Source organism: Sycon ciliatum, chromosome 10 (genome assembly GCF_964019385.1).
Source record: "Sycon ciliatum chromosome 10, ocSycCili1.1, whole genome shotgun sequence".
In the NCBI taxonomy this organism is placed as follows: Eukaryota; Metazoa; Porifera; class Calcarea; order Leucosolenida; family Sycettidae; genus Sycon; species Sycon ciliatum.
In genome coordinates this window covers 25,441,633-25,454,132 of record NC_088652.1, presented here as the reverse complement: position 1 = coordinate 25,454,132, position 12,500 = coordinate 25,441,633, and the positions used below count along the sequence as shown (strand labels likewise).

The window sequence follows — 12,500 nt, the reverse complement described above, 5'->3', positions numbered from 1 at the left end:
CCATAGTTATAGTCTGACCCGGTACCTGCATGGATTTTAAACCATTATAACGTCTTCATGGAACACACAATAACTTACTAATCGGTGTGTACCGCAATCTATACGCCGTTTTATCGGCGTGTAATACTTTTTCATTATGTTAGTTTTTAGAAATGTTTGATTGCAGATTTCATTTTTTGCGGCCTGCCGCCCCTCTGAATTTTTCTTCCATGGCAAGCCAGTGTCAGCGATACTAGCCAGCGGTACTATTCTAATACGAATCTAGGCGTCTTGTTTGTACGCTGCTGTCACATCCGGAGTCTAATTTATTAGTTCAAACCATTTCATGTTCGCCCCCTCTTCCCCCATTTCTACTCACCCTGTTAATGTATTTTCTGCTGGGCAACTAGTAACGGCTTGCTGAATGAAGCGCCATTTACCCGTGGTGCGGGAATTCCCCCCCCCCCCCCTCCCCAATGATTTCAAAACGTCTCCCCAGTACACTCAACAATTTCCTGTGCTATAATTGAAATCTTGCAAGTCATTCCCCGGCGTTGAGGTGCTCTTGCGTCATAACTCAATGTTTGCCTGCTTGAGCCAGAGATTGTACTGGGTGTGAAGTATGCTCTGTGTGTTGGGGGGGGGGGGGGGGGGGTCCATGTGTGTGTGCATGGGGTAGGAGGGGGGGGAGGTGCATGTGTGTGTTTGGGGGGGGGGGGGTACATGTGTGTGTGTGGGGGGGGGGGGGGTACATGTGTGGGGGGGGGGGGGGGGGAGGGGTGCAATTGCATGATGGTGGATACATGCACACACAAGTGTGGCATGTGCATGTATGAGTGTACGCCTCTCAGTATGTGGTGTGTGTGTGTGTGTGTATTTTCTGATTAGTGAATGCAATTTGGATTTTGAAAGCTGCTCACACGCAATACCGTCAGCCTCACAAGTTGCTACGGTACACCTGCCACCATGGCCATATTATCGGTGATAGCCCGGCACCGCCACGGGGAAATTACAGATAACTCCTGTTCTTTATCCGAATCCTTGATGTTTCACCGATCGTTTTCGTGAAAACGTTTTTTTATTTTTTTATTTTAGTATTTACTTACCAAGCAAGCAGGCAATCACCGGGTGTGATTATATTCCGGCTTTCTAGCTTTTCTGATCTCCCGCACTCCATCAATTTATCGTGTCAGCATGACACGTTGGAGTTGACAAAATTGAATGTGAAATGAAGGGTGATAGCCAACCACTGCAACTAGCGACTAGCGTTGTCCGAAACAGAATAAAAGCACGCACATGTTAACGATGTGTCGAGAAAGCCTGAGCAATAGCTATTTATAATACATATACTGGTGATCACAATGGGCCAGGGGCCGGCCAGAGGGTCAGCTCAGTACCCAAACGCAACTCCCGGGATCCCAGCACCCAGCACCTGACACCATACCGGGCTAGGACACCCGGGTACGGGTGGATCTGACTTCCTGGTTTGATTTGTCTTCCGGCGTTCCAGATTCCGGCTTACCAGGGTGGCCGAGTGGTTAAGGCGTTGGACTTAAGATCCAATGTGCGTATGCACACATGGGTTCGAACCCCATTCCTGGTAGGAAGAGTGCTCTTGCTGGTAGAGGAAGTCTTTTTTTACTTCACTCTGTCTATTTTCTATTTTTCTTGCTCGGGATCGGGGTGCTAAAAAAGATGACGACGTCGACGTCAGGCCACTCATGAATATTTTTCTCTCTGACTTTTTTTGTGTTGTGGTTCATTTCAGTTTTGAATTTTGTTTGGGATATCAACCACTTTGTCAAGAACGCACACATACCTCATCTACGGACTCTTCTCTTTCCGTCGTCGAGACAATGCCGACAACGATACTGTTCGATAGTTCCCTGTCCATGCTTCGTCCTGTTGTGGCCGATGACCCCTCTTCGGAAAGTCGCCGAGTTTTGGCCGAGCATGGCATCGGTGCCTTCTTGGACGCGCTGAAGTCGTTCAATCCCCTGGAGTATGTCGCCTTGCTGTCGTTCAGTTCCTCGTGTGATGTCGCGGTGCCGTTTACCAGGGACCTGGATAGCATACGCGCGGGTGTGCTGGAAGTGGAAACATGGGACAAAACGCTTCTGCAGCGAGCAATTCGTGGTGCAGGTACGTCCATGTATTTGACGTACTAATAGCAGTGCGTGGACCCTTTCCAGCATAGTGGAAACTATTTTGTGACCTGACGTGCATGAAGTGCCTTGTATAAACACTGTGGCTCACACAAAATCCTACTTTGAATACAATCTATTTGTGGAAGATGGATTTTTTCGTACAAAATTGTAAACACATCACTTGGTTCCAGCTGTGAATGACCTCTGAGGTCAAGTACATGTGTTGGGGCTATCAAATACAAATACACTGCAGTAGACTGTACAGTCTATCATGGCCCTTGCAGGTGTGTAAGTGCCAGTTGAGCGGCACGTTTCCGCCTGTTGTAGCACCCTCGGTCGTGCAAGGGAAAGGTGTCGGCAAGAGTTCATAATCCCCCAGAGGGCGCAACTGAGATGGGGTTGTGGGACGGCGTAATCCGCGATGTATGTCATTTTTTGGGTCGGACTTGCGTCATTCCTTCGACGCGGTCCACCACGGTCCACACTTCCCCTACTCATGATGTCATGCTATGACGTGCAACACGGATTTCGCCGTCCCAGATCTGATCAGTGAAGTTGCGCACTCTTGGTGTCGGTGTTTGCGAGTTGTCATTATTCGCGAGGTCGAAAGCATGCAGCCGTGCACCAGGGAGTTATAGCATACAGAGTGACCTGCTGATTCCCAGCATGGCCCAGACAAGAGATGTGCCGTGTCATATAGCCCGTATGCGAACGTGTAGAACCGGCCCTGCCCCAATGATGACTGTAACGGGGAGCCCGGGAATGAGGGAAACTCATGTTGTGTAGTGTTACAGTCTCCCGTGTGCTCCCCCTGTATGCTGTGGCACTGTGTCGTACACAAAGCACACACATTGAGTGCGTTCGATTTTGCCCACGAATCGATGTCGAACCCATTCATGAATCGCCCCTGGCCACTCACATCACCCCATGTGAATAGGGTGAATGGATTGATTCCGAACTGATTCCCGGGCTCGTGACGTGAAATCGAATGACGAGATGATTTCATTCATGAATCGACTCATGGTAGTAATCTAGCGCACTCCGTATATATACTGCAGCTGAGCCAGCTTTGATTTCATTCTATAGTAAAACCTGGTGTAAGCGACCTCTGGGTTTAGCGACCACCTGCGCTTAACGACCGTTTTTCCATGCACGGACAGTTCTACACGGACTCTGTGGGACCTGGTTCTAAAGACCACCTGGCTTTAACGACCGCTTTTGCTTGTACCGTGGGGTGGTCGCTTAAACCAGGTTTTACTGTAATACTCCCTGATTAAGGCTCAAGGGGCGAACATGTGCAAACTAATTTAATTTTCAATTGCAGTCGAAGACCATTGGTTGTGAAGGTGTTGGAGAGTTCGTACAAAGTCTACTGCATTAAATACTTACAAAATGTCTTCAAATATGCGAGGAGGAGACACCAATTTTAATATGGCAGTAAGGAGGACGAGCTGAAGTGACATTTGGATTACTTTACGATAATGAAATCGTGACTTCAGCACATGGTTCAGAATATCTATGTGTCTTTCAATTGGCTATACAGTAAAACCTGGTTTAAGCGACCACCCCACGGTACAAGGAAAAGCGGTCGTTAAAGACAGGTAGTCTTTAGAACCAGGTCCCATAGTGTGTGCGTAGAACTGTCCGTGCATGGAAAACGGTCGTTAAGAGCAGATGGGCGCTAAAACGAGAGGTCGCTTAAACCAGGTTTTACTATATCTCCACCTGAAGTATTTAAATATTCGACGAGCAGACAACATTTTTAATATGGCTTCAACAAGGGGAATGGTGTGGTGGCTGATGAAAAAAATCGAAACCAAATGTCTGATCCAAAGCTGGACTGTTCTGCTGAGGTTGAGCCAGTGGGACTGTCTCATACAGTGCTCCTTTCATGCAGCCGCTGTGTGTGTGTGTGTGTGTGTGTGTGTGTGTGTGTGTGTGTGTGTGCACATGTGTATGTGTGCACACGTGTGTATGTGTGTGTGCGCGTGTCTGTGTGTGTACGTGTGTGTGTGTGTGTGTGTGTGTGTGTGTGTGTGTGTGTGTGTGTGTGTGTGTGTGATATTCTCCGGTCTCAAACAGGTGAGTACTTACTGACGGAGTTCGGTCCCTACGCGCCAAGTCATGTTGTCGTGGTAACTGACGGTAGCCAGGGTGCCAACATGGACGACGCCATGCAGAAGTCGCTTGGCACGATGCAGTTTCCGATACCCGGCAGCGTTCACGTCGTCCTTCTGTCCAGAGGTGACGAGCTTAACTCCAGCGTGGAGGAGTTCTATCGCAAGCAGTGCAGCAGCTATGTCAGTAACCCAGGTGATGTCCTCATTCCAGATGGTAAGTCATTAGCGTCGCACACGCTACGGTCACTACGGTACTGACCGTACCACTATTTGCCCCAAGTACCCCGTGAATCAATCAAATGCACTGATTTGGGCTCTAAAGTTCCAAATTTTTCGGCTCGGCCACCCCTCTCCCACGAGTAAATTGTACTTCAGATGGCTGACGGAACCACACTAAAACACCTTCCGACGCCCCTGACCCTGTAAGTGCAATCACTAGTAGACTGTACTGTAGTGGCCTCGCTCTCATACACTCATACCTCGGTTATCCGGACCCCGAAGCTACGGGCGCTTCGGTCTACCGGGCACCTTTTGGGGTGAGTTTCAGTTCAAATATCACTACTCTTTTGTCATTTTTTGTTGTGGAAATAGTGACGTCACATGCCATAGCGATGGCCTTTCTCCATCAAAATGTATGTATTTTAGTTAGGGACATTTCGAAGTTACGGGCAGTGTCCGGTCCCGGACCGCCCGGATAAACAAGGTATGAGTATACATGTACAGTAAATGCTGCCCTAACCGGACGCCCTTGGTGCAGTGGAAACTTCTCAGAGTCCACAGTGGCACCTATGATTACTACAGTACTGCGAAAGTGTCGCATGGCGTGTGGTGTCACTCATCACCCATGCACTATGTGAGTACTGTATAGCAGGAAATTTTCGGACGGAAATATTTTCGGACAAAGCCGAATTTCGACCTTTCGTACGGATTATATTTTCGTACAGTGCTGCATGCTAAATACACGTGTTTGCATGCAGTACGCATGTATAGTGTACATTATTTCACATGAACAAATTTTAGTACGGAATTAATTTTAGTACAAAAGAGGCCGCGTACGAAATCGTACGAAAATAAATTCCGTCCGAAAATTTCCTGCTATACAGTATATCCTCAGATAGACCAACCATTGACATGCTTGTGTGATCTGTCATGTGACCCAGGGGAATTCCCTCTGTTCATGCAGGGTATGCCCGTATGGGACATTTCCCTGACCCACGCCGTGTGTCCTCACTTAGACCAATCATGTATGTGCGAACTGTCATGTGACCCAGGGGAAATCCCTCTGTTCATGCAGGGTATGCGACATTTCCATGACCCTCGCCGTGTGTTCTCACATAGACCAATCACGTATGTGCGAACTGTCATGTGACCCAGGGGAAATCCCTCTGTTCATGCAGGGTACTATAGTATTGGCCATTCTCACTCGCAGTGCTGCTTGCCTGGCGCGATGCGTGCTTGCGGATGATGTAATTGCTGGCTGGCGAGTTCAGTCGCCACGTTCGGTGCGAGGTTTTGCACTCGACTTGCACCCAGTTGCGGTGAAAAGCACGTGACCTGACCAATTCTACCCTCTATTACAATGCTCCCTTCTCAGCACAACCTTGCGTTGTGTTCTTGTTGTTTTTGTCAAGACCTCTCTTTCTCCCTAGGATGAATATCATGCAAAACATTTTTTAAATCATTCTAAGACCGCTGAGGAGCTGTATCTTCACCTTGATCCAAGAGGGTGGTGGCGTTCCTCTGCGGATGCGCAAAACTGGGCCTTCAGCCGAGTCTCACGCGAACCGTGAACTTTTTTTTAAAGACCTGATTTAGAGTGTAGTATCAGTATTGTATTGTATTGTATCAAGCCATGGGCCTGACTCTACTCAGCATGGTCACGTGTATTTGGTCTGCACTGGCTGGTTGGGCGGTTGCCTTGGTGGCGGGCTTGTTGGCCAGTTGATGGGTTGGCTGATTTGCTGGTTTCTGGCTGATTTGCTGGTTTGGTGGCTGGCTGGCTGGTACCTATGTTGGTAGATGGGTTGAATTCTTTATTCTCACGATGGCACCATCGCCAATGAGAGATAAGCTTATGAGAAGGTGAGATGCTGTGGGTGGGGCTGTGGGTTATGCAGTTGGAAAGATTTACATCGCTTTGAATTTTACGAATATGGGAGAGGGTGAGCGCTACAGGAGCAGATTGAGTTAATCAGCAGTGAGCAGATTTCTTGTTTGAAAGCAGGTCGGGAGGAAAGGTCACGGACGCTAGCAGGGAGTGCATTGTAGTATTCTAGGGACTTGTAAAGTGGGGAGGGAGTCTTTACAGCGATCGGTTCTGGTGGGTGGGAGGTGCCAAGTGCGTGCGTGTCGAAGGCTATACTGGGTCATAACTTGAGCGGGGGTGTTGAGCATGCGTATGTGTTGTGGGGCATATTGGTAATTTATGGAGGGTGCAAGAAGGGCGAGCTTCACTTTGCGGGGGGTTGGTTGGTTGATTGGTTTCCTGGTGGGTTGATTTGTTGGCTGTTGGTCGGTTGGCTGTTGGTCGGTTGGCTGTTGGTCGGTTGGCTGTTGGTCGGTTGGCTGGTTGGTTTGTTGGTCGGTTGATTGGGTTGGCTGGTTTGGTGACTGGTTGGCTGGCTGGCTGTCCGGTAGGTTTATTGGTTGGTTGGTTGATTTGGTGGTTGGTTTGGTGGTTGGTTTGGTGGTTGGTTGGTTAAAGTAATGGGTTTTGTGTTTGTTGCTTGGCTGGCTGGTTAGTTATTTGGTTGTTTGGTTTGTGAGCTCGCTTGATCTGCTGTTTGGTTGGTTGGGAGTAAAGTTGATCACCAGGTGACTGTGATGATGTTGTTTGTTGTGTCTGCAGCCGTTTGTGATGCAGCTTGCCCTTTTGGTTTTAGTTTTTGAAAAGGAACGCGTGGAATGTCGACCAAATTTGTGTGTGTGTGTGTGTGTGTGCGGGTGTGTGTGTGTGTGTGTGTATGTGTGCGTGCGTGCGTATGCGTGCGCGTTTGTTTGTATGTTCTCACAGGCCCTCTGTCGCAGTCGAGTGTCGCAGAGTGTATGCAGAAGCTAGCTGAGCGGCTCCACGCGCCGTTCAATGGCCGCTTGACTTGCGGGCATCTCCAGGGCGATGTTTGTCTGGTGCCCCGGCCGTTCTTTCTGCCAGCGGCTCGCGCCTTGCGACACACAGCGTCCTGTGCTGGTCATTCGGCTGTCGATGCTGCTGTTGCCGCGATCAACAGTGCTTCCGCCTCAAGTACGACTGCATCAGGTAGCGTTGGAGGCAGTGGTGGAGGCAGTGGTGGTGGTGGTGGTGCCGTCACTGATCCTTGCGAAGGCACCGCGTTGCATCTGCCATCAAAGTTTGAGGTCAGTTGTGTGTGTGTGTGTGTGTGTGTGTGTGTGTGTGTGTGTGTGTGTGTGTGTGTGTGTGTGCGTGCGTGTGCCTGCATGCATGCATGGGTGCTTGTGTGTGTGGGGGGGGGGGGTACATGCGAGTGTGTCCGAAAAGACCAAAAAGTAGGGATTCACTGGCCAGAAAAAGCCACTTGATAGCTGTGCTGTGTAGACCAGGCTGAATAGTAGCGACTACGCCACTGTACTGATCTCTGTCTCTCTCTCTGTCTCTCTCTCTCTCTCTCTCTCTCTCTCTCTCTCTCTCTCTCTCTCTCTCTCTCTCTCTCTCTCTCTCTCTCTCTCTCTCTCTCCCTCTCTCTCTCTCTTTCTCTCACGTCTTTATTTCTGCAGGTGTGTGGATTTCTGGAACAGTCGTCAGTCGCTGGACCACCTATTTTAGCACGGCACCTGGTACTGGATCCCTCCAGCAGTGTGGCATCATTGTCATGTAGCGGGACGGCATCGTCTTCTCTGGCGAGTAGAGATCAGCGGAGCAAGTCGACAGGTCGGGCAGGTACCAGTGAAGGCGAAGGTGAGAGTAGATGTCTGCCTGGCGCGTGTTCTGCCGGTCGCCGCAGAACTGGGTGGGGGTCAACCTCGTAGCCTAGACCGTTCTTCGATTATTTTCATGTACTGCAATGTATACACAGTTGAGTCACCGTGTATACATTGGTACTGTCAAAGCCTTATACATGTATATATCGAAATACTACATAGTCAACGAGGAGAAATCTGTCGTTAAAATGGAAAACGTTATGCAGTAATCGGTTCTTATACTGCTGCTAGTGTAGTATCCCTACCTTGCTAGTACTGAACTGTAGCTGACTACGCATATCCAAGAGTCCATAAACAAGAGTATGCAACTGTGATCTCTTTTCTATGGGCCAGTTGCGCAGCGCGCTGCCTTCATTACATCATTCAGCTGCAGTCCGCGCATTGCGGAAAATCAAACACCGCACTTTCCCTCTGGTTTGAAATGAACTTTCGTACGGAACTGGAGTTCACGCGCCAGAATTCAGAGATCGCGTAGGTACTGGAACGAATCGAGCAAAAATGGATGGGCTCGTACGAGAAATTGTGAGTTTGAATGCTTGCTTTCAGAGCGTGATGAAGGCAAGTTACGTAATGAAGGCAGCGCGCCGCGCACTGGGCCATAACCACAGTTGCATACTCTTGTTTATGCACTTGATATAGCGTATAGCGTATATTTAGCGTATCCCCGTACGTTAGCGTACGGAGTCTGCCGCCCTATAAAAGCTGCTGCGCTTTACTGATTTCCATACAACAACAGATTTCTGATTTCTAAAACTGCAACACCAACAGAGCCGAGCAGAAGAGCTGTTCTGACCTCCAGGTGTGCACCGGAGAAAGTTCCTTTTTTGCCGCTTCTCTTTTTTTGCCTTTTTACATGACCATCCAGGTGTGTACCTGAGAAAGCTTGATTAAAGTTAATTCGTGTTGATTGTCACGCCTCCACTCGGCTACCCAATACACTAGTGAGCGTTGAGAATGAGAGAGCATCGTCCTTTGGTACACGTGAACCGGTCGATGTTAGGAAATCGCTATGTTTGCAGCTCGGTAGAACAACGGCTTTTACAGTGTGCTGTGCTTGGTGAAATCCTAGCCTTGTTCTTTCATCGGCACCCGGCAGTGGTGTAGAATAGGGAGGTTAAGATGCACGTTATTTCTGACGTGATGCGCAATTTCACGTCAAATTTGGCGTTAAACTCCAAATGTCAACGTAAGCTGCAGGTCACTGGCGTTGTTTTCCAACACGCGAGCCAAATAACGCGAGCTGAACTTTCGCGTCACGTCAGAAATAACGTGCATCTTTTAAACCTCTCTAATAGCTTACCCTGTACTGTTGTTTCCCGAATCATTGGGGGCCTGGGAGACTCGCTGGTGGTAATGGACACGCAAATGGTCGCGGCCGCGGAAGAGGAAAACGCGGGAAGATATTCGTAGGATGTTTGTTCCGACGGGATGTGCCTTCTTGGCGGGCTCGCCGTGTCAATTGCTGTTCGTTGATGTATAATCTGGCGGCGTTGATGAATTCTTCCTGTCCTTTCTGTGTGTTGGTTTGATATTGTTTGTTTAGCCTCTGGTCAGCTCAGTACCGGCTCCAACATACGATTGTCCACTGCGTCGCCAACGGCAGACGGTGCAACCGAGAGTTCTCCCGCCCTGCAGATTGGCGTGGACACGGAGCAAGGTGAAGGTACCACCGCCGCTGGAGCAAGCTCGTCGTCGGCAAACGCCGACGGCAAGAAGCCGTCGTTTCGCGTCCTTCTTCATGCCAGTCTTCGTGTTGAGGCACTTGTGGCTCTGGTCCGATTCAGGTGAGTGTGACGGCGTGGCCTGTACAGTCAACTTTGCGTATATCGACACTCGGCGGGGCATCAGAAAAGTGTCCATATTCGCGAAGTGTCATTATACCCGATATCTCACTATATGTATTACAGTGGGATGGGACTTTGCTCTGGGCATGGAAATTCTGTCGTTATATTCGCGGATTGTCGTTATATCCGCAGTCGTTATTAGCGAAGTTGACTGTACGCAGTAACGGTGTCTGCTCCAGAGCCGGGTCAGATTTTGGAGGACGCAACCTTTCTCACCGTAGGCGATCCCCCTGTCAAAAAGTAGGGGTGAAAGTTGGCATTGAGATCCCGAGTTCGAGTACTCTGATTTTCTCCGATCGAATATTCGAGTATTCGAGTATTCTTCATCTCCTAAAAATTGCACACCGAGGGCCTTAAAGGGGAAGTTAAGGCAAAAATTAAAATTTCACCAGTTGTAGTCTTCGGGGTGCTGAGTCGAATGGTCGTGGTCCGAGGAAGCTGAGACGCTCCCTTCCTACTTGGTCCGTTTCATCGCAATTGTCGCTTATCTATCGCAACTAAGAACAGGAGTTTTTTTACCGCTCTGTGAAATTTCCAATACGCACAGTGAAGAAGCATGATACAGGATTCCTGTCCGCCACAAGAAATAAATTCAGCGATGGAATCTGATGAAGCAAGTCGAAGAAAGGAAGCAAGGTTACAAAAAATGTACAAAAGAAAACAGCGACGGAGCGCCTTCTTGCACTCAGGCTTTAGTTTATCCGACTCTGGCTCTGTATCACTCGAGCTGATGCCACTTGAGCTCACATTCACTGGTGTGTATAGCTGCTAGCGTAGAGTACCGTATCTCTTGCTTTCTCTGCTTGGCGTATAGCAGCGACGGGAAAGAAACAGTCGCCGTTGTCACTTGGGCACTTGGAGGAACGTGGGCAGCGTGACCCGTCTGTCACTACAGTACTGTGTGTTCAACAATGTTTTTGAATCAGGCACACATCCCTCTCCAGACAGCTGTCATACGCTCTGCTGGATACGCTGACCACGACTCTTGTACTGCCGCTGCCAGGTCGGACAATGTCTTCTTTGCCACCATCTCGCCATCAAGGCATCAGTTTGCAGGCTTGCAAAGAATACCAGGTCATTGCAGTTCAAACATTGCAGTTCAAACAACTGAGCTGGCTGGCCTGGCCGTGACTGTCACGCTCTCCAGGTCAGGATGTCGATTTCCCCTGCTACAGTTCCGGTCTTTGAGCTGCGCTTGGCTTTTCGCTGCAGTGAATGTGTGCATTCACTGCAGTGCATTCACTGCAGTGCATTCACTGCAGCGAAAAGTTTCCCACTTTTCCATCAAAATTGTATGAATCGCGATGCCACTGGCGCTAGTCGCGATGGTTTTTTCTTTCTGGTCTCCTCTGATCTTGCCATCACAACCTCCCAAACGAATGTGAGTTAGATATCGAGATCGGACTGGGTAAAACCTGTCAAAAGGTGCGTGGGAGATAAGCGACATTGCGATGAAACGGACCAAGTACTTGAATCCCAATCGAACTCGAGCACTTCCACCGAAACTGGGTGACTGCGCCCTACTAGATGGGGATTTGTATGCAAAATGTCACTAAAAGCGCCATTTCGTTCTTATAAAAGCATGGATGACCGCGATTGGCCCATATGTTGTAGTCTTTTGGACGCTGAGTCGACTGGTTTTGGTCCGAAAAGGCTGCGATGCGGCGTTCCTCCTTTATTCCCAATCGAACATGGTTGAAGAAGCGGTCACGTGCTCCTGCGTACACCAGTCACCTGGTCACCGTGCCTGCAGGGTACAACTTACTAGCCTGTTTGACCTTTTTTGGGTGCAGTCCTGTCACTCGAGTTGAACTCGAGTTGAACCTTGGTGTGAAAGTTGTCACCTGCTGGCGTGGTGACCAGGTGATTTGAGCACCCAGCACCACGTGACCGCTTCTTCAACCATGTTCGATTGGGAATAAAGGAGGAACGCTGCATCGCAGCCTTTTCGGACCAAAACCAGTCGACTCAGCGTCCAAAAGACTACAACATATGGGCCAATCGCGGTCATCCGTGCTTTTATAAGAACGAAATGGCGCTTTTAGTGACATTTGCATACAAATCCCCATCTAGTAGGGCGCAGTCACCCAGTTTCGGTGGAAGTGCGCGAGTTCGATTGGGATTCAAGTAGGAAGGGAGCGTCTCAGCTTCCTCGAACCAAGACCATTCGACTCAGCACCCCGAAGACTACAACTGGTGAAATTTTAATTTTTGCCTTAACTTCCCCTTTAAAATCACATGATATACCCCTGATTGAACCGAATGGCAGTCATTTTTCTCTGGTATATTGGTTGCTGGGTCATTTGGGCTCTCTCTACTCTTGAACAAATGTTCACCACACAGTCTGCACATCAATATCTGCCGATTGCTGCTCTGAAAATGCAGATTTCTGTGGTAAATGCATGTACCACGTATGAACGAGTACTCTGATTTATTCCGAGTACGATTATTTCTGAAAAAACCGAGCGAGTACT

At 49.1% G+C, this 12,500-nt stretch overlaps 1 protein-coding gene and 1 non-coding gene across 2 annotated transcripts in view; both read left to right on the top strand.

Moving 5' to 3' along the window:
- The first annotated feature begins 1,499 nt into the window (after positions 1–1,499).
- Positions 1,500–1,582, top strand: Trnal-uaa (transfer RNA leucine (anticodon UAA)). Its single transcript has one exon. It is a non-coding gene; the product is annotated as a tRNA-Leu (tRNA).
- A 152-nt stretch (positions 1,583–1,734) lies between these two features.
- LOC135825608 (integrator complex subunit 14-like) overlaps positions 1,735–12,500 on the top strand; it is a 15,902-nt gene continuing 5,136 nt past the window's right edge. The window contains exons 1-5 of the mRNA XM_065338215.1: positions 1,735–2,121; positions 4,209–4,460; positions 7,260–7,600; positions 7,979–8,159; positions 9,726–9,966. Coding sequence (XP_065194287.1) covers positions 1,836–2,121; positions 4,209–4,460; positions 7,260–7,600; positions 7,979–8,159; positions 9,726–9,966 — 1,301 coding nt within the window. The 5' untranslated portion in view covers positions 1,735–1,835. The remainder of the gene's footprint in view (positions 2,122–4,208; positions 4,461–7,259; positions 7,601–7,978; positions 8,160–9,725; positions 9,967–12,500) is intronic.